General features: G+C 54.4%; 3 protein-coding genes across 8 annotated transcripts in view; 1 reads left to right on the top strand and 2 right to left on the bottom strand.

Moving 5' to 3' along the window:
- Nucleotides 1–27: 27 nt before the first annotated feature.
- Nucleotides 28–2732, top strand: PTRH1 (peptidyl-tRNA hydrolase 1 homolog). 2 transcript variants are annotated; one of them, XM_055541219.1, is made up of 5 exons: nucleotides 28–271; nucleotides 1154–1373; nucleotides 1848–1947; nucleotides 2090–2135; nucleotides 2240–2732. In XM_055541219.1, exons 1-5 carry the CDS (start codon nucleotides 125–127, stop codon nucleotides 2420–2422), a joined length of 696 nt encoding a protein of 231 aa, XP_055397194.1. In that variant the 5' UTR covers nucleotides 28–124; the 3' UTR covers nucleotides 2423–2732. The 2 variants fall into 2 exon arrangements, with proteins under 2 accessions (XP_055397194.1, XP_055397195.1); XM_055541220.1 differs by having other exon boundaries at nucleotides 170–785.
- CFAP157 (cilia and flagella associated protein 157) lies at nucleotides 2573–8702 on the bottom strand. The gene is made up of 9 exons (XM_055541222.1): nucleotides 8539–8702; nucleotides 6269–6540; nucleotides 5452–5605; nucleotides 4747–5014; nucleotides 4232–4362; nucleotides 3903–4053; nucleotides 3367–3533; nucleotides 3012–3201; nucleotides 2573–2704 (listed from the first exon to the last, which is right to left on the bottom strand). Exons 1-9 carry the CDS (start codon nucleotides 8700–8702, stop codon nucleotides 2633–2635), a joined length of 1569 nt encoding a protein of 522 aa, XP_055397197.1. The 3' UTR covers nucleotides 2573–2632.
- Nucleotides 8703–14189: 5487 nt separating this feature from the next.
- Nucleotides 14190–24365, bottom strand: part of STXBP1 (syntaxin binding protein 1) — a 67058-nt gene continuing 56882 nt past the window's right edge. For 2 of the 5 annotated variants that reach the window (XM_055541209.1, XM_055541214.1), the window contains 2 exons: nucleotides 23807–23961; nucleotides 22129–22324 (listed from right to left, as the gene is read on the bottom strand). In XM_055541209.1, the coding sequence (XP_055397184.1) occupies nucleotides 22215–22324; nucleotides 23807–23961 (265 nt within the window). In that variant the 3' untranslated portion in view covers nucleotides 22129–22214. Of the gene's footprint in view, nucleotides 16160–22128; nucleotides 22325–23806; nucleotides 23962–24365 lie in introns of those variants that run through there. The other 3 variants (XM_055541211.1, XM_055541210.1, XM_055541212.1) reach the window with 3 other exon arrangements.

Here is a 24365-nt window from a genome sequence, read left to right as displayed (position 1 = left end):
CGAGGAGTCCAATCCCTGAAATCCAATTTCAAACCGAGACAGAAAGAGGCTGCGCGCTTAGTCGCTCAGTCGTGTCCCACTCTTTGCGACCCCATGGACTGTAGCCCGCCAGGCTCCTCTGTCCATGGGATTCTCCAGGCAAGAATACTGGAGTGGGTTGCCATGTCCTCCTCCCGGAGATCTTCCCGACCCAGGGATGGAATCCAGGTCTCCCACATTGCAGGCGGATTCCTTACCGTCTGAGCCACCAGAGAAGCCCAAGAATACTGGAGTGAGTAGCCTATCCCTTCTCCAGCGGATCTTCCCGACCCACAACGCTCTAAGAGATGACACCTTGCAATGGCTTTAGCAAGTTTTTATTAGCTGGGGAAGCCAAGGAAAAGGCTTGCCGGCTTTCCGCAGCGAGGCAGGGTCCCAGGGGTGGGTCAAAACAGGGCACACTCCTTCTCAATCCAGTGGTCAAACAAGGGCTCCGCGAGCCAACAAACCTCGCAGGAGACTGTGACGCGGCACCGCGGAATGCGCGGGGACGCCCGGACTAGGCCACCGCCCGGCCACTTCCGCCCCTCAGAAGGGTGGCGGCCACGTGGCCCGCCCGGGATTGGGCGTTAGCGGCTAGGGGCGGCCGCGACTGGCTCGGGGGCTGGCTGACGTCAGGGGGCGGGGTCCGCGTCCTGAAACGGGGCAGCATGGGGCTCCCTGGCCTCTCGCGCGCCGGGTTGTGGCTGAGTCGAGCCATGAGCCGCTGTGTTTTGGAACCCCGGCCGGCGGGGAAGCGGTGGCTGGTGAGTGGATTGGGGGAAAGCCCCGTAGGGACTCCTGGGCCCTAGCTCCAGTTCTGCCACAGTCTCCTGGGCAAAGTTCTCCCCCTTCCTTGAGTTTTCTTATCTAGAAATGGTCAGATGCTTCGATGGGCTCCAGACTTCCAGGAACTCCGCTCCTGCACCGGGGGGCCCTGCCCGCCCACACCGGGGGGCGCTTCCACTTGGCCTTCTGGAGTCTTGGAGTTTCTTGGATTCCTCCTCGTGGCCCTAACCCACTCCGGCAGCTTTCCATTTACCTTCCTCTGCTTTGGGGCCCCGGGCGGGGGCGCGCTGTGAGATAGATTATGGGGAGAGTTGTCGGGCCTCAGTTTCCCTGATGTCGCCCGCAGGTGGCAGGTCTGGGAAACCCTGGACTTCCTGGCACGCGGCACAGCGTGGGCATGGCAGTGCTGGGGCAGCTGGCGCGGCGGCTGGGGGTGGCGGAGAGCTGGGCACGCGACCGGCGCTGTGCCGCGGACCTCGCCCTGGCCTCACTCGGAGATGCCCAGCTGGTCCTGCTCCGGCCACGAAGGCTCATGAACCTCAACGGGCACAGTGTGGCCCAGGCGGGTAAGTTGAGGGCCCCATGTGTGTGCCACCCAGGAGGGCGGAGGGGCCCGGAGGGGGCATTCTGGACTGCAGCAAATCGGTTCACCTAGAGCTCCAGGTACCTGTTGAGCTCCAATTGCTGCCTGGCCTTGGGTGACTGAGAAATTGAGAACCTCAGTTTCTTTATATGTAGTGGTGGTTTAGTCGCTCGGTCATATCCAACTCTTTGCAACCCTATGGACTGTAGCCCCCCAGGCTCCTCTGTCCATGGGATTCTCCAGGCAGGAATACTGGAGTGGGTTGCCATGCCCTTCTCCGGGGCAGTTTTCCCAACCCAGGGACTGAACCCGCGTCTCTTAAGTCTCCTGCATTGGCAGGCGGGTTCTTTACCACCAAGTGGGGTTAATTGTGGCCCCTCCTCATGGGAGCCCAGAGTCAGGACAACCTTCCTGGGTGGATCAGTAGTAACCGGAGCCACTGTTTCCCTGGGCCAAGTGGAGCTGTTTGGACTGACTGCTGAGGAAGTTTACCTGGTACACGATGAGCTGGACAAGCCGCTGGGGAAAGTGGCTCTGAAGTTGGGAGGAAGCGCCAGGTGAGGCCCTGAGCTGGTCAGGGTGGGATAGAGAAGCTGACCTCCAAGTGGGGGTAGAGGTGCCGACCCCAGGCTCGACAGTGGATAGGGTGAAGGGTGCTGACCCAAGGAAGCACTAACTGCCCCCTCCTATCCCTTGAAGGGGCCACAATGGAGTCCGTTCCTGTATGAGCTGCCTCAACTCCAATGTGAGTCTGCCCCTCCATTCTGCACTGAGTTGGGTGGGCTGGCACAGGGCCCCCACCACTCCTTCTCACCAGAGCTCCCTGGGCCCCCTCTGGCTTCCCGACAGGCAATGCCACGGCTGCGGGTGGGCATCGGGCGGCCGACCCACCGGGACGCAGTGCAGGCCTACGTGCTGGGCCGCTTCTCCCCTGCTGAGCAGGAGCTGCTGCCTCCAGTGCTGGAGCGCGCTGTGGACCTGCTCCTGGACCACATCCGCCAGCGGAGCCAGGAGTCTTCGTTGGGCCCCTGAGGCCGGTGGACTCAGCTGTTTGCCCGACTGTCATGCCCGCACCCATCCACCCATCTACAGAGGTGCCACGCCAGCCTGTGGGGTCTTTTTTTTTTTTTTTTTTTAATATAACTCTTCTCTGGGCTGCCCCAGGCTGCCTGTGGACTAATGCAGGGACTGTGGCCGGAACAGTCCTTCTCTAGGATAGGAGGTTGGTCTTTTCTCCATGTCCTACTTTGAAAGTAGGGAAACTTCAGGAAGACTAAGCTTTTTGAACCTTTTCTGAGAAGCAGAGGTGTGGATCTGTAAGAATAAAGATGCCAGCTTAGAAGCTGAAGCCTCCGTGGGGGGTTCCCGACCCTCCCCTGCCTGTGGAGGAGGGGCCCACAGGGTCCGGCAGGCTCCCCTCCCAGGGGATGTGTGGGCACGTCTGGGTCCACTGAGGCCTTGACACACCTTTCTTCAGCCCATTTTACATGTGGGGAAGTGGAGGCTTAAGAGAGGTCCAGCCACATCCACAGAGCCACACAGCTGCAGTGTGGAAGAGCTGTGATATGCACCCAAGGGTGGCCCTCATCTGGCTGTCCCTAGGGCCCCCTGGCACCCTCACCTTGGGGCTGCTGTACGCCTGTAAGTTGCCCATGCGGGTGGTATGTGAGAGCAGCCTGAGGTCCTCAGGGTTGGGTGGGATGTGGATCCGTCGAGGTACCAGACCGAGGTCCCCAGGCCGGTAGGGTATGATGCCGGACAGCTGCTGCAGCAGAGACCCCGTCCTGAGTAGCTGGGTGCTGCTGCCCTGGCTGTGGGGAGGGGACTGGTGTCATCCCCTCCACGTCTTAGACGAGGAAGCCGAGATTCAGAGCAGCTCTGGGGAGCCAGGCTTCCGGCCCCGGCTCAGCCGAGGACAGCCCTTGGACGTGTCCCATAGCTGCTTCCTCTGGAGTCACACGGGGTCATGCACTCACCCCTCCCTGGGCAGGCCACAGGGCTGGCTCTCCCGGTGCAGGGCCTCGGCCATCTGGGGGCTTGAGACCACGGCCGAGCCGAGCATGAGCAGCAACTGCTGCAGCATCTCCTTGCGCTGCAGCTGGAACACGACGTCGAAGTCACCGTCCTCCTTGTTAGGCTGCATCTGCCGAGAAGGGGATGGGTGGGCCTACCAGGTCAGGCCCTTTGTGGCCCCAGCATCCACCACTGGGAAACTCCAACCCCAGTGCCTGTCAATCTCAGTATTCCCTGGCTGTGGTGGAATACCCATTCTCCAGATGGGAAGACTGACGACTTCCAGGGCCTCAGAGGCCTTCGTCTAGCTCCTTTGAGACCTCAAATGGCTCTTCGACTTGGAGAATCAGAAAAAGACAGATCTTCCAGGAAACTCTCAGGGGAGAGAGGGGCCCTGGGCCTGGCTTGGCCATCTCTGGTGGTCTGCTTGTCTCCGGCCACTTTCTGCTCCTTGATTCACCGCCCCGCACCCCCCCACTTTTACCCACTTCTAGTTCACCTGCACGATGTCCTGTAGGAAGGAGGTGGCCTGGGCCAGGGCCGTCTCCAGGCTCGACCGGACCTTCTGCTCTTTGCTCAGCTGCTGCTGGAGCCGCTGCCCCTCGGCCTGCCGCCGCTCCAGCTGCAGGTTCAGCTGGTCTCTTTCGTTCCTGGGCCCAGGACAGGACAGGTCAGCCTCCTCCCCGTCCTAGGACAAGGGGCCCTGCCTTTTCTCTCCAGTCAGCCCCGGGCCTCAGCCTGTGTGACAGACAGAGCCTCCAGGCCCCTGTACAGAGGGGGAGTCGCTGGCCTGTGACCACAGATGGAGGGGTTCCCGCCGCTCCGCACCTCAGTGCCTGATTGTCCTGCTGCTGCTTCAGGAGGTCCTGCTCCAGCTGGCCCAGCAGGACGCGCAGCCGCTCGGCCTCAGCCATGCTCTGCTGCTGCTCATGGCACTTCTCCGTCAGCATGAGGATGACCTGCAGTGTGGGCAGGTGGCCATGCTCTGGGCCTCGCCGCAGGCCCTCAGCCAGCCCCGTGTCCCGCAGAGAGGTCGGCCGGGGCCCTGGGAGCCCGGCACCCACTGGACTTACCTCAGGGCTGCTGTGCACCCATTAAGTCACCCGTGCGGGTGGGGGCCCTGGGGCTGGGTTCCCCTTCAACCAGTGATGGGGGCTCCAAGTCAAATACAAACCAGCGATCGGGCCCTCCCAAGGAGGGCCCATCGCTTTACAGCTGACTCCCCCATGCCCTGACCCCAGGTCCAGCCTTGCAGGGGCCGTATTTGCCCTGAGTACAGGGCCCTGGGTTTCCTTCCTGCTCTCCGTGCCAAGCCCCCCGGGGTGAGGGCCGGGAGTGCGCACCTTCTGGTGGCCCCGGTTGTTCCTGGCCATGAGCTTCTGGGAGTTCTCCAGCAGCTCCAGCTGTTTGCACAGGTCGTCCTGGTGGCCCCGGAGCTGCTCGTTCTCCGCCAGCAGCTGCGTGCCCTGTCGTGTAATCTTGGCCAGCTGCAGGGTCACTGCGTTGTTCTCTGTGATGGCCCGCTTGGTTGTGTCCCACATCTGGCTCGTGGACACCTTGCGGAAGTCCGTGGCCACCATGTTCACACGCTGGATGATCTCCTTTCTCAGTCTAGGCAGGATGGGTGGGGGTGAGGCGGGGTTCAGGCAGAGGGGGGTCCCCAGAGCACCTAGACCTCTCTGCTCCATCTCCCACAGGAGGGGCCAGGGCCACCAGCAGGAGCTCTTTATTATAAACCCTTTGTACTATTTTGAACCATGTCCGTGTATGATGAACCATTAAATATAATTTAAGCCGCAAAAAGTGGCACAAGGACGTCCAGGGATTCTCCAATGCTTGTGTGAGAACTGGGAGCCTATTTCTTTTCTCTCCGCCCACCCCCCCCGCCCCCCCAAATCAGCCACAGTTTTGAGGAATGGCAAGTCAGGGCATCAGAGAGCTAGCATGGTTCCCCCTGCCCAGTTAGAAGCCAAGACTGTCGGAGGCCTGAAGACCTGGCTGTACTTGGCCTTGGTGAGGGGCCTCGCGCCCGGCAGCAGCCTGCCCACCTGTCCTTGTCCAGCACCGACTTCTTCTCCAGGTTGTGCACGTAGTCCTTGTATTCGTTCTCCTGCTTCCGCAGCTGGTCCTCCAGTGACATGAACTTTTGCATGAGCTCCTCTTTCTGCAGCCGGAACTCCTCCAGGGCTGCCAGCTTTCCCCCTGCCCCGCCACAGGGCACGGGACTGGTGAGGGGCTGCCTCGGGAGGGCAGGGCCCCGGGGGTGAGGGCAGCAGGGCTTTGCGTGATGACGCCCCCCACCCTTCCCCATCCACTAGGGCCAGTCCCCTGTCCCCACACATAATCCTGCCCACCTTTATGGGTCAGTCTGGAATGCCCTTCCTCTCCTCCCCAAGTCTTACTAAGCCTGGTTCAGGCTCCACCTCCTCCAGGAAGCCCCCCTTGACGCTCTCTACTCTCATGAAAGTGACAGTGACAGCAGCCTGTGACTCTGACACCGTCTCTGGGTCAGGCGCTCCTGCTGTCACCTGAAAGGCGCAGCCACCCTTGCCAGCTGGGTGGCCTTGGGCAGGACACTCCCCCCTCTTGAAGTGCTTCCTCACCTACCCAGTGGCAGGTGGTGATGGTATTTCCTGCCTCAGGATCGCTGGGACCATTACATGGAAGATACGTGTGGGAAGCTGCATGTAGCTGTTGTTGCTCAAGGAATATGTATCATCCCCATTTCCCAGGTGGGAAAACAGGGTCAGAGAGAAGGGCTGGCCCAAGGTCACAAAGACAGTGGGAGAGCCCAGAAAGACAGAGCCTTGGGTTTCCCACCCGCTGTGGTGTGTGCCCATAGGCTCACCAGCCAGTGCCCCTCACCAAGGATGATGTTCTCGGTGGTGAGCTGGTCCTTGGTCTCCTGGAATTCGTGGCGCACCTGGGCTAGCTGTGCCTCGAAGGCATCCTTCTCTATCTCCTTGGCCAGCTGCAGGCTCTGGAGCTGCTCATTGAGGTCGGCGATCTCATCCACCCGCTGGTTGAGCGTGCGCTTGAGGAAGGCCACGATCTCCTTCTTGTTGTTGGCCAGCTGGTCAAACTCCTGGCGAAACAGCTTCTCCTGCATGGCCATCTCATCCCACTTGCGCTGGTACCTGGGGTAAATGTGGGGCGGGGGTCCAGGGGGCCTCCAGGCAGTCAGGCTGCTCCCAGGACCCTCCCATAGTGGGGCACTGGAGGTTCCAGCCTCATCTCCCCTGGTCAATGCTTATGACCGCAGATGATACCTGTGCTCAGCACTTTATGTGCATAACATCACTAGGGTGTAAGCTCTGTGAGGGTGGAACCTCTGTTAACGTTCACAGTTGTGTCCCCAACACCTAGTGCCTGGTATGTCGTAGGTACTCAGTGTGTTTGTTGAATCCACAACAACCAAGCAAGTAGGGGCTATGATGATTATACTCATTTTACAGGTGAAGAAACTGAGGCACAGAGGGATGAAGCATCCCTGAGTTAGTAAATGGCAAAATCAGAACTTGAACCCAAGTCAGTCTGATACTCCAAAGTTAAGGGTCTTAAGCATAATGCTTGCTGCCAGCTCTGTGCCCTGCTTAATATTTCACACTTCAAAGCCCAAACTTCTGCACCTGTGATCTTCCTTACCCTCCTTCACTGAGTGAACCCCTGTGTTGCCGCCTCTGTGGAGCCTTCCTGGCCCTGAGGCAGCGTTTGTGGTCCTCTCTTTGGGGCTGTCCTGTAGATTGACCCTTGTCCCACTGGGAAGTCAAGACCTGACTCCTTGCACCTCTGTATTTTGGGGGGCCTGGCAGAGGAAGTTGGCACATAATAAGTGCCCAATAACCATCTCTCAAATGCATTTTTCCCAAATACATTCCATCTGGTGTTTCCAGCTTGAGGGAAGCATGTGAATTTTTAAGAGTTGTTGTGTAAGCAATTTTCTAGTTTCCAATGGAATAATGGGTAGAAGCTATTTGGAAAGATGTTTAACTTCACGACTAACTCAACCTACATCTTCTGAACGGAAGCATGGTGCAGGGTGCAAAGCTGGATGACCTGATCTGTGGAGCAAGGCTTAGGGAAGTCAGGGCCCAGGGCTGGCCCAGAGCCTCTTCCTTGGGGTGCCTTCCTCTCTCCCTGAGCCTCAGTCTCTCCACCACTTATCATGGGGATGACTGGAGGGCCTCTCTCGTGGGACCGTTTTAGGGATACAATGAGCACCAGTTCAGGAAGGTCTCAACATCAGCTGTGAGTATTTGTAGCAACATGTGACTCTTCACGTTAGCCACTCAGTCGTGCCCGACTCTTTGCGACCCCATGGACTGTAGCCTGCCAGGTTTCTCTGTCCATGGGATTCTCCAGGCAAGAATACTGGAGTGGGTTTCCATTCCCTTCTCCAGGGGATCTTCCTGACCCAAGGATCGAACCTGGGTCTTCTCCTGCACTGCAGGCGGATTCTTTACCATCTGAGCCACCACCAAAGGGGTGTGTCTTTTGAGGGTCATCCTGAGACTGGGCCAGGAACTAGTGGAAGAATAAGAAAAGTGGGCAAGTGCATGTCTCAGGAGAGTTAGAGAACCCCGCCTCCACACACCACCACCCACCTCACACAGCCTTCCTCGTTTACATTTGGGAAAACAGCCCTGGTGGACAAATGGGCTTGGCAGCTGGAAGAGCCAGTGGGGCCTATAGCTCAGGGGATCACGGCACAGGCATTGGGGGGTGGTGGGGGGCAGGTGGGAGGAGGGGCATATGGTCACCCGCCTGCCAGGGGGCTGCCATCTCCAATTTGTCCCTCCGATTGAACTCTGCCCTCTTACGTAAAACGTGTGGTCCTGGGGGGCAACTGTGAGGCAGGAGGGACGTAGTCCTTGCCTGGGGAGGGGCTAGGCTCTTAACTAGGCACTGGGCCCCTGGAAACTCTGGGAGCCAAGATGGGGCCAAGAAATCCATTTTTCTTCAAAATCATGAAGCCTCCCAATGTTATCTTCCAGGAAACTGAGGCAGGGACGGGGGGTGGGTCTGGACATCCCCTGGGAGGCCAGAACACAGGGGGCCCCACCGACTGAACCTGCACAGTGGCCAGCTGTGAGTCACTCCCTGACCTGTCAGGACCACCCTGCCTGCCCACCCACCGGGCCAGCCTGTCCTCCAGGTCGCGGATCTGGATGTGGTAGAACTCTCGGATCTCCTCGCTTATAGGCATTTCCATGGGCTTGTTGGCCAGGTTGGGATCCTTCTTGCCACCTTTCTTCTTCTTGAGCTCGGGCTCTTTGGCCCCCTTCTTTTTAGGAGCCATGGCTGGTGGCAACCACTACTCCAGGGCCTCTTTAAGAGACCAGGTGGTTGCTAAGGAAGTTCCTTGCATACATAGCAACAAGCTTACGATGTGAAGCTAGGCTTAAAGGGACCTTCCCTCTTCCTGGTGAGGATGGGTTTCAGGGACCAGCCTCCTGCTCCAAGGCCAACAGCGCCACAGAGGCCATAGGCCTGGGTGTCTTAGACCATGGCGTCTCAGAGACCAGGACGCCAGGCTCACTGGGCACTCTTTTGGGCTGTGGGAGACCCTTCCCTCAAGAGGAAATTGGTGACATGGGAATATTACAGTGGGTCAGAGCCCTAGAAGGGCTTCCCTTGTGGCTCAGATGGCAAAGAACCCGTCTGCAATGCAGGAGACCGGGGTTCAATCTCTGGGCTGGGAAGATCCCCTGGAGAAGGAAATGGCAACCCACTCCAGTATTCTTGCCTGAGAATTCCATGGACAGAGAAGCCTGGAGGGCTACAGTCCATGGGGTTGCCAAGAGTCGGACACGACTTAGCGAGTGAACCAGACCACAAAGTCCAGCAACCCCTCTGGCAGCTGGGTCTCCGGAGGGGAGTGGGTGCAGTGCACACAGCCCAGCACACTGCAGTGTTAGCCCAGGTCAGTGGCCTGTGGACTCAGAGCACTGCCATCTCTAGGAGGCTCTGGAGGGAGGAAGCCCAGCCCCAAGGGAGACAAGGAAGCCAGCTTTCTTTATAGTCCAACTCTCACATCCATACACGACTACTGAAAAAAAAACATAGCCTGTACTATGGTTTCTGTTTTATAAATAAGTTAATTTGTACCTCCAGACACTTTAAATGATTGTTTCTTTCTTAAGAAATCATCTTCACCAATTGCTGTTTTGCCAGAGGGAGGGTCCATTGAGCTCCTTTCCTGTGCCATTCCAGACCCCCACCCAGGCTATCTTATTCAGCTAATAGATATTTACTGAGCACCTACTAAGGAGATCAAACCAGTCCATCCTAAAGGAAATCAGTCCTGAATATTCATTGGAAGGACTGATGCTGAACCTGAAGCTTTGGCCACCTGATGCGAAGAACTGACTCACTAGAAAAGACCCTGATGCTGGGAAAGATTGAAGGTGGGAGGAGAAGGGGATGATAGAGGATGAGATGGTTGGATGGCATCACCGACTAGATGGACATGAGTTTGAGTAAACTCTGGGAGTTGGTGATGGACAGGGAAGCCTGGCATGCTGCAGTCCATGGGGTTGCAAAGAGTCGGACACGACTGAGCGACTGAACTGAACTGAACAAAACAGAAATAGAGTCACAGATGTAGGCGAAGGGCAGGGGGATGAATTCCGAGATTGGGATTAATATACACTCACTCTCCAGGCAAGAATACTGGAGTGGGTTGCCATGCCCTCCTCCAACCCAGAGATGGAACTCACATCTCTTATGCCCCCTGCATTGGCAGGCATATATAAGCCCCATATATAAGACAGATAACTAACAAGGATCTACTGAATGGCACAATGAACTCTACTCAATACTCTGAAATAATTTATATTAGAAAAGAATCTAAAAAAGAATGACAGAGGTGTATGTATAACTGATTCACTCTGCTGTACACTTCAAACTCCTAACAGCAACACTGTAAATCAACTATACTCCAATAAAACAATAAAGTGTCTGGAAATTGTCCTAAAGCATGCAGTAAATGCAGAAACATTTAAGAAAAATCTACAGAATCTCTGCAAGTATGAGTCTAGTATTTGAGCAACAATGCACTTCCTTATCAGCTGTGATATATATTATTACATATTATATATATATACATACACACACACACATGCATATTTGCATTTTGCCTGAGGCCAAGGTACAAACACAGACGCCACCAGATGACACTGTGTTTGACATCATCACAGATGAGGGGTTGTGCCAGATACAGGAGTCCAGCTCCTCCTTGCCCGAAACACCTACTGAGACTGATTCTCTTGACCCAAATGTGGCTGAACAGTGAGTAGATATCACCTCCATTTCCTGAGTTATCATAAAGTGCCTGGTATTGTGCCTTCTCTCTTTAAAAAAAAAATATTTATTTGGGTTCACGGGGTCTTAGTTGCAGCACACAGGATCTTTTCATTGTGGCATGTGAACTCTTAGTTGTGTGTGAAATCTAGTTCCCTGGCCAGGGACTGAAGCCAGGCCCCCTGTATGGGAGCTTGAGTCTTAGCCACTGGACCACCAGGGAAGTCCCTGGCCTTGCGCTTTCTCATCAAAGGATTAGGAAAGCTTGGAAGCAGGATCAAAGCCTGTCTTTGATTAAGGGAAGGTGCCTGCGAACAGTGCTCAGGGCAGGTAGTCCTTGAATAACACCAAGGGCTCGGGGAGTGGTCAGTGTTGAGCCTTGTCAGAGTTTCTGGGCGTATCTGTCAGCAGTCCTCCTGATTTCAGCAACTCTATGAAGCTTTTCTTGCCTTGGGCAACTATATTAATCCACTTAGGCCGCCATGACAGAATGCCATACACCAGATGACTTCAACAACAGAAATCTAATTTGTCAAGTTCTGTCTGGAAGTCCTGAGGCCTCCCCTTGGCTTGCAGACAGCTTTCTTCCTGTTTCTTCATGTGGTCGCCCCGACCCTGGGCATGTGCACCCTTGTCTCTCTGGGTCCTAATCTTCTCTTCTTATAAGGATACCAGTCAGATTGGATTAGGGCCCACCTTGTTGACCTCATTTTAACTAACTTGTTTAATGGTCTTGGGCTTCTTTGGTGGCTCAGATGGTGAAGAATCCGCCTGCAGTGTGGGAGACCTGGGTTCTACCCCTGGGTTGGGAAGATCCCTTGGAGGAGGAAATGGCAACCCACTCCAGTATTCTTGCCTGGAGAATCCCATGGGGTAACAAAGAGTCAGACATGACTGAGCAACTTTTCACTTTCACTTCACTGGATTTCTGGCACAGGTCTCCTAAAACCCTTGGAATTTCCTGAGAGGCATATCTTCTGCTCTTCATAACAAGCCCCTTCCCACATACCCGAGTTTATGCTGCTGAGGTTAAGAGGGGAGGGGCAAGAGCTTCAGGGTGGGGGCTGCTCATCAGAAACACCGGGCAGAGGATTAGAGGGTTAGAACTTTCTGCAGCTCCCACCCCCGACCCTTAACCTGTGGAGGGGGCAGAGGGGCTGCAGACTGAGTTTCAATTACTACTGGCCGATGATTTAATCAACTCTGCCTATGTAATGACACCTGCATAAAACCTTCTAAACAACAGAGTTTGGGGGGAACTTCTGGGTTAGTGGGCAAAGGGAGGTGCTGGGAGGGTGGTGTGCCTGGTAAGGGCATGGAAGTTCTGGGCTAACCACCCCCCGCCCCCCTGCCAAGTCCATACCTTGCCCTGTGCGTCCCTTCCATTTGGCTGTTCTCTGGTGGTATCCTTTGTAATAAACCAGTCACAGCAAAGAAAGTGCTTTCCTTCATTCTGTAAGTTGTTCTAATGAACTATTAAACCCGAGGAGGGGGTTGTGAGACCCCTCAAATTGTAATCAGCTGGGCAGGGTAGTGTGGGCACCCCTTTGTCTGAAGTGGGGGCAGTTTTGTGGGACTGAGCCCTTGATCCGTGGGTCTGTACTCACTGAATAATTAGTGTCAGAACTGACGTAACTGTCAGACACCTAGATGGAGCCAGAGACTTGGAGAAATGGTGTGAAAAGTGATATGTATTTGGTGTCAGGGAAAAAAACAAAAAGCTTACTCCCCTCACCAGTTCTGTGTAATGCAAGCTTTGTACTCCTCTGGGCAGGCATGGCCAGGAAGATGGGGGCTCCCTCTCCTCTCAGCTCCTAGTCTGGGGCTCCAGTTTCTCCCTGGAAGGGGCAGACGGCCACCCTATCTCACCTTCCCCCTCCCCCATGTTGCAGGATGTCTATTGCCCATAGGTAGAGCAGAGGGCGTCCCCGTACCAGCCCAGAGGGTAGAAGTCCCACTCCAGGTGAGGCAGGTTAGGAATACCGGTACCCTGGTGGCTCTCACCTCAGCTAGCTCCTAGGGTGGAGGCTCTGCAGCAGGAGGGGCTAGCTGAGAAGAGCAGGGGCTGCTCCCCCGGAGCCCACTCGTACAGCACGTGTCGCTCCAGAAGAGTAGGTCTGTCCCCAGTCTGAGTGCAGTAGCGCATGGCTTCTGCTCCGGGAAAAGGCAGTCTGTAAGGACAGGGTGCTCCACAGCTCTGCCTGAGGGAGCTGACTTTATTTGGATCAGAGCTTTGAAAACTCCTTGTCTAAAGGCGTTGTCAAAACCAACAGAGATCTTGGTGGAGAGGGATTAAGAGAAGGCTGGTAGCCCTGTGATGCAGTCTGGTTTGCTTTAAAAAAAATGTTTATTTATCTGGCCATGGGAGCACACAGGATCCTTGGTCTTAATTTCAGGATGTGAGTTCTTCAGTTCTGCAGCATGCGAACTCTTTAGTTGGGGCATGTGGGGTCTAGTTCCCTGACCAGGGGTTGAACCTCGGGCCCCCTGCATTGGGAGTTTAGAGTTTTAGCCACTGGACCACCAGGGAAGTCCCCAGCCCCTGGTTTTTACAGGGTTCTGGTGGCTCAGACAGTGAAGCGTCTGTCTACAATGTGGAAGACCTGGGTTTGATCCCTGGGTCGGGAAGATCCCCTGGAGAAGGAAATGGCAATCCACTCCAGTACTCTTGCCTGGAAAATCCCATGGACAGAGGAGCCTGGTAGGCTACAGTCCATGGGGTCACAAAGAGTCGGACACGGCTGAGCGACTTCACTTTCCTTTCACTTCAGCAGCATTACCTCTGGTGCCACTTTTTCCTCCAAGGAGTATAATTCTGCTGTCTGTTGTTTGGGTTTCTCCCACACCTTTAGGGATGGACTTAATTGGTTTAATTCTAAAATATATTCTTTTGTGATTGGAATTGGGGGAATTTGCTTGGCTTATGGATGAGGTCACCATGCTTCATTTGAAATTGATTTTAATATTTCCAGTGTCACCATGAGCCTAACGTAAGGGTCCTCCTCTTCATGCTGGGCCAAACTCATCACAGTCTCCCCAAGTCACCAACAGGCTTCATGCCTTCCAGATGTGAAAGTTCATTGGAAGGCTAGGTGGTGTGGCAGCAGGAAGAGAGGAGGAGAACACTAAGGCTGATGCAGTGACCTCATCACATGCCCTAAATGCACCGTCACCACAGACTCACGGAGGGCGCCACCTGCCGAGACGCAGCCCTGCGGTCTCCGAGGCTGAGAGACAACCTACATACAGAGACCCAGGACGATGGGAGAACTGCCCGCTCTCAGGCAGTGTGGTTCACCCTCCGCGGGTTGTCTGCAGACTCCAGACGGCCCTAGATCCTAGTAGTCGCAGTGACCTGGATCCAGAAGGCTCCACGCCATGGCCAGGGGCAGCTGGGCTCCTCCCCACTGGACCATCGATGAAGCCTTTCTCCTCCTGCTCCCCAAGAGAAACCGGGCGGCGAGTCACCCTGGACACCATGAACGGGCGCTGATTTATTTCTTTATTAGACTCGAGTGCTTTAGTACAGAACGGTACAGAGATGATACACATTTGTGCTTCAATAGTTTCAAACACTGAGATTCTGATAATTTCAAGGTAAACAAGTTTCAAGACAGACTAGCTTTTTTTAAAATATCCTTTTGATAAATTATTTTTTATATAAATAACAGAGAAAGGAAAACCAACGTGTTGGACAAACAAGGTCCTGAAGCATGAGCATCGTTTGGTCAAGGGCAGGGGACAAAACAAGCAGTTTTAACAGGAAGAAACCAAGGCAGATCCTTACAGTCTGTCCTAAGGAAATAAGATCTCATAAGGAAGGGGGGGGGGGGGGTGGCAGGGAGACAGACCTGAAAACTAATCTGAGTGCAAAGGGGGAAGATTTCAAAGCCTTGAGAAGAGAACGCCACGATGCATCTAACGGGCGGGCGGAGGATATATTCCGAAAGGGAAGGGGGTGGCGGAGAACTAGCACACACACGTTCGCAACGACGATGCCACAAGACAGTAATATACACACACGGTCTGGGGGGTTCAAGGGCGTGGGGGGTGGGTGCGGGACATTTTTTGTGACTTCCACTGTCGTTATAGTTCACAGCAGCAGCAGAACAGAGTGTGCTCCCTTCCGGAGAACGAGCCGCTGAGTCCTGAGGATGAGGAGACATCCTTCCTGCATTGGCCTCTTTGATTTCTGCATCAACAGCTAAGTTTTATACAGCTACATCTTTATACAGAGAGTAAAATGATTGTTTTTTTCTTACAAGCATGATGACAAATGACCCCACACTACACAAAATAAAGTATTAGGGAGTATCTTAAACAGAGGATGATCCGGGGTGGGATTGGGGTCTGTGTAAACCCAGCAGGCTACGCTTCGTGTAGTTTGAAGCCTCAGGGGCACGGACAGGAAAGGGACCTCTGAACCAGGAGCCTGCGGGACCCTCCCAGTCCTAGTCCGTTGCTGAGCCATAAGCTCTACCCAAGCTGACTTCACTAAGAAAGAGGAGCTCTGGTGGTGGTGTCGGGGGATGATGCCTGGGGAAGGATGGGGTCTGAAGGACCAGGTCTAACTGGAGACCCAGGTCCCCAGTGGAAGCCTGCTCCTCTCTCATCCAGGCACGGTGATAGACCGCAGACAGGACCACAGCGCTGTGGCTGTGGCCAGGGAGGGCGCTGAGACAGGGCACCCAGCCCGACTTCCTGTGGCCCAACCCCTACCCCCCATCCCCAGCACCAGGGGATGGGGGGAGCGAGCCCCTTGGGGAGAGAGAGCAGAGGTTGGCTCCAGCGCAAACCTCTCGAGATATCACCTGAGCTTCACTTCCAAGCTCACGTGAATGAGAGCCGGCACCGAGGGGGAGGAACTGGAGTGAAGAGAAAAGACACCCTCAGTTTGACATACTCCAAGAATGGAAAGCTCAGTGATTCCCAACACGAACAGGAGCGACCCCAAACGGGTTCTTAAAAACACCCAAACGTCTACCTTCCCAAAGACAAGCAAATGTGCACACGTCACGCTGGGCTATGTACAAGGTCATAAAATCCTGACTAATGGGGAGGAGGTGTCCATTCACCCTAAACGGTTCCAGGAACCCGGTGGCAGCATGGCCCTCGTCCCAAACGTCTCCTCCAGGATACACATAGAAGGGACTCTTAAAAAAAAAAAAATCAAAAAACAATGCATTATTTTGTTTCAAACAAGAAGAGGGCATCACCAAACACGAGAACGCGGCGGCGACAGTGCCGGCCGGGCGTGCAGAGCTGGGGGAGGCGGTGGAGGGAGGAGGGGTCAGAGAAGGGACCAAGGCGGTCGGGGCTGCGAGCACTTTGGGGAGAGGGTTCGGTTTTGTTTGGAGGGGCGACTTATTTTTTAACTGCTTATTTCTTCATCTGTTTTATTCAGTTTCTTCAGTGTGTCCAGCAGTTTCTGTGGGGTGAGAATGTGCGTGGATCCTGGGGAGGCAGAAAACACCTGTGAGCTTGCCGCCTCTGGTTTCAAACACTTTCCCCTCCCCTGCCCTTGTCCATTCCCACAGCTGCAGCCGCCCCCTCCCCTCCCCTGGCCTCGGTCAAGTGGACACAGAGAGGGGGGTGGGGGCTGGGGTTTGGGGCCACATCACAACTGGCCCAGGAGACATTTCGGGGTCATGGGTGAACAGAACACCTCCTCTGGCTCGGGCAGGGTCCCCCGGGCTGTACCGAGGAAGGTGCGGTCTCTCCAGCTGGGCTCAGTGCTGTCTGCCAGGGGACAGGGCTGCCATCCTTCTAATTCTCTCCTGAACTCAAGATGAAGCCAGGGAGAGAAGTGCCGAACCACATGGCGGGGAAGAGGGGGGTGAACAGGGCAGGGGTTCGCAGAGGGGCTGTGTGTGGAAAGAGAGGTCCAGGTTGGGAGGAAGGGGGTGGACAGAGCACCCAGGGGAAGCCACCGCGCTCTGGGAGCCAGCTAGCTGGGGCTTCATGGTGGGAGGGACCTCAGGTGTGAAAGGGGGAGGGCCAGGGAACCTGAGGCCTTACCTTGCAGAGACCCGCACATTGTAAGAGGTTAGAAATGCTTGCAAAAATTTAAGCTAATGGAATTAGATATAATTCTACCGCAAAAATAAAAAAAAATAAAAATAAATGAAGTCCTTTTTCGTAAAGAGAGAGATCTAATAAGTGCAGTAAAAAAAGATGCATGGATCGTGTGGTTTGGACATGGACTTACTCAAAAACAACAGAAGTGACTGGTGTGTGAGCATGACGCCTGCACGCATGCAGCAGAAGGCTTCAAAGAAAGAGATCCCGGTGGGAGAGAACTGAACAAAAGAGACCCGTCCTTGAAAATGTGCCTCCCTGGAGATGCGGGCAAGGGCGCAGGCCTTCCTGGGAAGAGGGGACCAGAAACCACAGGAGGCCAGATTTCCATCCTGAGGGCAGGCAGAAGAAGGCTTTGGTGGGATCCTGGGGAGTGATTCCAAATAGCAGGGTCCGTACGCCTTTGACCACTACTTGCGCAGCTGACCCCTGACGGCTGGCACTGCAGACCAGGAGAACACTGGAGAAGCCGTCTCTGGTGTGAGAGGCTTCTCTGCAGCTCAAGCCCCAGCCACTGCTCTGAGTAAGGAACCAGTCCCTTCCTGGCTGCTTCCCCGAGGGGCCGAGCGTGATGTCCTGAGCGAGCCTGCAGCCCATGCCAGCCCTGTGCCCAAAGCTGACTCTTTCTGCAGACTCAAGGCTCCTTTGGCAAAGGCGACACCAGTTTCAACAGGGTGTCCCTGTCTCCCTCGAAGACACTCATTTCTGTGACCTTATGAATCTTTCTGCTAGTCCTAAAGGTCAAAGGCCTCATCCCTAGATGAGGAAATAGGAATAAATGTTACCAAATTCTGACCAGGACCACTGGCAGAATGAAAGTCTCCAAGTCTCAGCTCGATGCAGTTTAGGTGTCTACAGCTGAGAGATGGCTGCTGGGAACTCTAGGCTGGGATTACCTTGGGGGCTTCCTAGGCTATGCACATGCCGGAAAAACCATCCTTAACATCCTCCCCCACAGCCATCCGCTGGATTCCAGGAAACAAGAGGAAAGACTGGATTTAGAGGGGACTCAAAAGGCCTCTGATCAGATGTCTAGACCATCGTGCTTCCTAACCTTGCTTCCGTGCAGATTCAGGGCTGGTGGGAGGCCAAAAAGAGGTGAAGGAATTCATTCTTTAGAACTGGATATTATCTGATCGTCTGGTGCTCCCAGTCTTTCATTGAAAGCAGAAAACATCCAAGACCAGGTTAAAGTGTTAGTCGTTCTGTCGTGTCCTACTCTTTGCGACCCCATGGACTGTAGCCCTCCGGGCTCCTCTGTCCATGGGATTCCCCAGGCAAGAATACTGGAGTGGGCTGCCATTCCTGTCTCCAAGGGGATTTTCTTGACCCAGGGATCAAACCCGGGTCTCCTGCATTAGCCGGCAGATTCCTTACCATCTGAGCCAGGACCAAGAGTATCAGGTAACCAGTGAGGCCTCTAGGGCTCCTCACACAGGCAAGCTCCTGTCCCTTTAAAGGATGCAGACCAGCTGGTGTTAATCTGAAATCACCTGAGACCCATTCCTGCCACGCAATCAGCGATATCGCTGATCAAACTTAATACCCTGGTCAAACTTCTCAGCACCACAAACACTGCAAACGTTCTCACTTGAACCCAAAGGTGGCCGACCACGCAGGCCATCTAGAGCCACTCCGAGGGTCCCCCTTATCCTACATAACTGCAAATCTGAAATGTGAACGGTGATCTTCAAAACAAAGTCATCCAAAGACTGTCAAAGCTTGCGGCCAGACACAGTGAGCTCTGCCAAGACAAAATCCTTCCTTCTCACTGACAGCATCTGAAAACCAGAAGAATTCTGACAGATCAGCTGATCCAGCTGGTTCTGGAATTGCCTGAATCAATCCTGAAGACTCAGACTATCGAGGGCAGTGTCAGGGAATAGTAGGTTTAAACTGCACATTTAAGAGCAGCCCAGGTGAGTGAGATGATCTGCCAGGTGTGGGAAGACAGTGGCCTTGCCCACCGGCATTCTACAGATGGGAAAAAGATGCTCATGCTGGTGGGGCATGTTGGTGGCACAGCCAGGCCTAGAAGCCATGCCTCCGCTTTTGATTCTGGGGGCCCTGTGGACTCCTGCCCCGGGAGGGGATGTGGAAGGCAATGCTCAAACAGCAGCTGGGCACTGGGTCAGCTCTGAATTCAGATTCAAATCTGAGTCCCACTGAAAAAATGGAACTTATCTGACCTTGATCTAAAATAAAGCAAAGTATTCAACATAAAAACAAAACAAAAAAACTTCTTCCCCTTGTAAGTGCTGTGTAATAGGTCTAAGTCAGCCTTGCAGCCCCTTTCATTAGCTTCTGACTGTCTTCTGGACATTCGCTAATAGTCAATCCTTTTAACATAAACCATCCACAGCACCAAGGTGCAGAGCTGATCAAAATATTTCATTTCTTAGTTGGGAGGAATGATGGATTGATTAGTGGGGACTGAGCCGAGACTTGGTGGCATCTGTACGCTTAGTTATCCACGCCTTCCACCTTCAGCCAGGGCCAGGTGGAGCAGGCCTCAGCTCCAGGACAGAAAGGGGTCAGGAGAGGGAAGGGCCAGGAGGAGAGGGAAGGGCCAAAAGGAGGAGGGGCCAGGAGAAGAGGGAGGGGCCAGGAGAGGGAGGAGTCAGGAGGGTGGAGCACAACACTGGCATCCACACACAGTGCCCACGAGAACACTCGTGGGCCCACGTTCACTGCCGAGCAGGGAAAACCCATCTCTAAAAGCTAAGTTTCTGCTCACACTGATGTGTGGGACACCACCCTGCCTCTCCAACACCCTGTACTGTTCTAGGCTTTAGTCACTTGGACAATTACAACAGAAGTGGGCAGGCTGGACATTCATCTGCTTTTTAACTTCCCTGGGATGAGGACTTGGAGAAGGCAATGGCACCCCACTCCAGTACTCTTGCCTGGAAAATCCCATGGATGGAGGACCTAGTAGGCTGCAGTCCATGGGGTCGCTGAGTCGGACACGACTGAGCGACTTCACTTTCACGCATTGGAGAAGGAAATGGCAACTCACTCCAGTGTTCTTGCCTGGAGAATTCCAGGGATGGGGGAGCCTGGTGGGCTGCCTTCTATGGGGTCGCACAGAGTTGGACACAACTGAAGTGACTTAGCAGTAGCAGGGATGAGGACTCCATGCCTCACTTCTTCTTAACTGAACTCTAAAATACAGCGCTGCCCAACAAAGCATCTCAGAAGCCAAGAACATACTGTCTGTAGTGCTCTCTCTGCTCTAATGGCAGCCAAGACACTCTCCGCTGATTGAATGTAAAACAGAGACAGCAAAGGAGAGGTGTCTCCGATTGCAAGGAATCCCAGGGCGAATCTGAGCAGGAGCCCTTGGGGTCTGGGTTTGTGATTCTTTCTGACTGTGCAAGGGGTCTGCCAGGGCTGCGGTCATGTCCTTTGCTGCTGCTGCTGCTAAGTCACTTCAGTTGTGTCCGACTCTGTGCGACCCCATAGACGGAAGCCCAACAGTCTCCCCTATCCCTGGGATTCTCCAGGTAAGAACACTGGAGTGGGTTGCCATTTCCTTCTCCAATGCATGAAAGTGAAAACTGAAAGCAAAGTCACTCAGTCGTGTCCAACTCTTAGCGACCCCATGGACTGCAGCCTACCAGGCTCCTCCACCCATGGGATTTTCCAGGCAAGAGTATTGGAGTGGGATGCCACTGCCTTCTCCACATGTCCTTTGAGAAGTCTCGAAATACAGCAAATGCTGTCCACCTACCTGCCATCTGCATGAGAACCAGATCTCTCTGATTACCATCCTATCAAGGTGCTTCTTAAGAATGACTTTTTTTAACACTTGCTTTTATTCATCACCCACTGGCCTCGTTTTCTAGGCAAAGGCAGCCTGGGCAGGATGGCAGATAGCCCAGCACCACGGCCAGCCTCACTGTCCTGGCTTACAGGCCCTTGCTGCTCCTCACCTCCCTACTGCCCTGGGGCAGCTATCTCTCAGCCAAGGCAAAGAAAGAGGAGATGAACAACCCTGCCTCGAGGGTCAACCTTTAGAGCAGGTCCTTCATAGATGGAGCTCATTCTTTATAAAGTAAACAAGCATACTTCTGACATTACCCAGCCAGGGTTCTGATGTCCACTCCCCAGAGAATGGAGGGAGGGCTCGCCAGAGAGTGGGGCAGGGCTGCCTGGTTTGAGCCTCCAACTGAACGACGGCATCACAGATGGCCAGAGTCTGAGGGGCTCTGCGATCCAGCCTCCCTGTGTTCTGTAGCCCAGGGGGAGTAACCTCCCCCACTCACACAGGTGCTTGTGGCCAAGCTGGGGCTAGAGTCCTGGTCTGTCTGCTACTCACTCACAGGTGGCTCACAGGGCATCTCAGCCTGGGGGTGGGGTTGGGGGAGGGGACATTTCCAGGGTCCGTGGTCAATGGAGTAGAGGAGGGCATGCACACAAGATGTGGCCTCATCACAGTGTGCAGTGAAGCTATGAAACAACTCATGCTGCAGTGAGGTCTTTGGGGCCAGTCTGCCATCTGAACAGGCTGGGGAGGTTTCCAGCACGATAGAAGAGTGGAAAAGAGAGAGCAAGGAACTCTTACTCTCTCAAGGGCAAGAATAAAACCTGGATAACCTACCAAACCCACAACAGGTTCCCAGGTAACTGAGATAAAGGCATGAGCTTGTGGGAGAGGAGACGCTCTTCAAAACAGCACATACTGTTGAGAACAGATTTCTACCCAATGGCTCTCAATCTGACTAGGAGACTCCAGCTGCAGAGAGGAGTATGCTTCTCAACTCTTGGAAGGATCCACAGGAGAATTAAAAGCAATTACCGAAAGAGCAAATGACTAATAAGTGCCGCTTTCCCTAGGCCAGGAGACACCAGCTGTTTCCACTGGTGGCTGGAGTTCACCTTAAACCAGGTGGCTTACGACCCCATCACCCCTTAGAAATTGTTCCTTGGGGTAAGTGCCTGTCCTGGGCAAAATGTATTGACATATTTAACTACCACAGACTGGGGGTCTGTTCTGGCGCCCTGTGCCAAGCCTTCCTCATCATCAGGAATTCACCCCACGGCCAGCAGGCTTAGGTGCCGTGCCTGCAGCATCCCTCCATGTCCAGCCCCCTCTGGAGAGCTGTGCATAGCAGTTGTGATCATTTAAAGCTCAGGGGGCTGCAGCTGTCTGAGCAGCAGGTGACCTGTGGCGTGAGCGAGCTGGCAAGCCAGAGCCCAGCGGCGCTCGGGCAGGGTTGGTGAAGGGCAGCATCAGGACACATTTTCAATCGGTGTGAAGAACTGCAAGCATTTTCTCGTTAAAAGAAAATCAAATAAATAATAAACTGAAAAGGGAAAAAAAATAAAAAGAAAAGAAAAAGAGTGACGTAATAAATCAAAGAAAACCCTTCAGAGTGGAAGAGTTTCTTTTCTGTAATAAGCTGCTTTTACTTTGTTTCTTTGGCTCTCACTCCATTGTTGGAGCCTGATCCTCAAAAGATACCCTAGAGGACTCCCGGAAGTCGGGGTGTCTCAGGTCCATGAGAAATTTGGTGGGAGTGAGAATATGAGTAGAACCTGCGGGAGAACAGAGGCCAGCTGACTGCTTGAACACAGGTACGTTACAGGAGCATGCCAACTTAGGCCTACGTTTATGCAGCCAATGAGGTGCGAGAGTGAGCCGCATGCGCACACGTGAGGTGCACACGCGGCGCACGCGCACACAGGCCGCGAGGACAGCGGGCGGACATGCAAGCACATAGCGGGCGTCGGCGGTCCGCACCAGGCCTCTCCACCCATCTGCACGGGTGACCGTGTCTCCCCGGGTCTCCACCTCCCGACAGGGACCCTCAGGTCAGGCCAGCGTGGAAGAGGGGGTTACAACGAAGCCTGGCTGGGACGCGTCGGCCCAGGAGAGCTGGTTTGAGCAGAATTAGCCAACACGCTCATGCAACACGTATGCAAGCCAAAAACACAGAGAGCTCCGCCACGGGGGGCCTATGTAACCAAAAAGGGAGAAAACCCAGGGAGAAATGGTGGCCAGAGAGGCTTCTGGGAGTAGGGAGGGGCAGGAGTAGCGGTGGGGATGTGCGATCTACCCCCTGAATGGTGGGATCTGGAAGCTCAGAGTTGTGAAGACAGTGCCAGGTCCATCTTGATGCCCCCAGGAAGGGCCACGTGGACTGGTTTCCCCCAAAGTGAAGGTATAAAAGTGACACCTGTTACTGAGCTGAGGGGCAAGGGCAGGGCCCGGCCAGGACAGGAGGTGCTAGTCATCTCTGGTCAGTTAATGTCAAGAGGCACCCTGGGCAGAGGCAACTCCAGTTTGTTAAGGGCACAAGAAAGAAGAAGTCATCTGGAGAAAGCAAAGATTTTTCTCAACGTTTCCTCTTCCGGGCGGAGAAATTGGGGAGGCTCCTGTAGACATGAAAAAGGGGAAAATCTTCTCCTGTTGCCTTAAGTCAGCTCTTAGGAGCTGCTTCCTTTCTTCTGGAAAACCAGCAGGGATATGATAGACCCTGAAGCGGTAGGAACTGGCTGGGGCAGCCCTCAGCAGAGCCGAGAACGTTTTGAGCAGTATCTGCTTGCACGCCTGGGCTGTGTATCTCTAACTGACAGGTACCGGGGCCAGGGCTCATTGACCTGTTCACTGAGCATCTTCTGGACGTGAGGCTCGAGGCCAGGAAACTGACGTGCCCCTCCACCCCAGGCCCAGTTTAGTGGGTGCCCTTAACCCAATTTTGGTGGGTGAGGAAATCGCAGCGTGGAGAGGGTGGCACTTTTGAGGGAGCCCGAGTGGCGGTGCCAGAGCAGGAACATTGAGTCTGTTGGGGCCTGGGACCAGGCACTTCCCACCACGTGGGGCTGCCGCTCGTCAAGAAGCAGAGCAGACCTGAGGAAGGGCCCCTTCACCCCTCCGTGGCTGCGTCCACAGACGTGTCTAGAGGCAAAGTGTTGCAGGGGCAGCGGAGAACTGGAGATAGGATGAAACACTGAAGCGTGGAATGGAGTCACAGTGCATGAAGCAGCCCTTCCCTCTAGAAAATACGCCCCACTCACCTATGAGCACTTCCCACTTGCCGTTGGCTTGGGTCACCTCGTAAGCACAGCGCATCTCGTTCAGGCTCACGCCCCCCAGAATGAAGATAATAAGGCGCGGACCACTGCGGTACTCCCCGGGGGCCTTGTTCTTATGCCAGTGCCCATAGCGGGCGCTGGGGAGGGAGAGAGAAGGATGTTAATCATGTGTATCTGTATATACAGCATTTATACTTCATTATTCCATGACGTAATTCCCCTGGTGGCTCAGATTCCGGTAAAGAATCGGCCTGCAATGCAGGAGACCCGGGTTTGATCCCAGGGTCGGGAAGATCCTCTGGAGAAGGGCATGGCAACCCACTCCAGGATTCCTGCCTGGAGAATTACATGGACAGAGGAGCCTGGCAGGCTACAGTCCATGGGGTTGCAAAGAGTTGGACACGACTGAGCAACCAACGCTTTCATTCCATGACGTAGGACTCATTCTATACACCAGTGACTAAAAACAGAGCAGATGCTTAGCAAGTGCTGTATGAACTGGACGGCAGTGCAAAATTATCAAGTGCTTTGGCTGCTGGGA

This window comes from Bubalus kerabau, chromosome 11 (genome assembly GCF_029407905.1).
Source record: "Bubalus kerabau isolate K-KA32 ecotype Philippines breed swamp buffalo chromosome 11, PCC_UOA_SB_1v2, whole genome shotgun sequence".
NCBI lineage: Eukaryota > Metazoa > Chordata > Mammalia > Artiodactyla > Bovidae > Bubalus > Bubalus kerabau.
The sequence above is the reverse complement of the archived record's forward strand: the minus strand, read 5'-3'. Positions and strand labels throughout refer to the sequence as shown.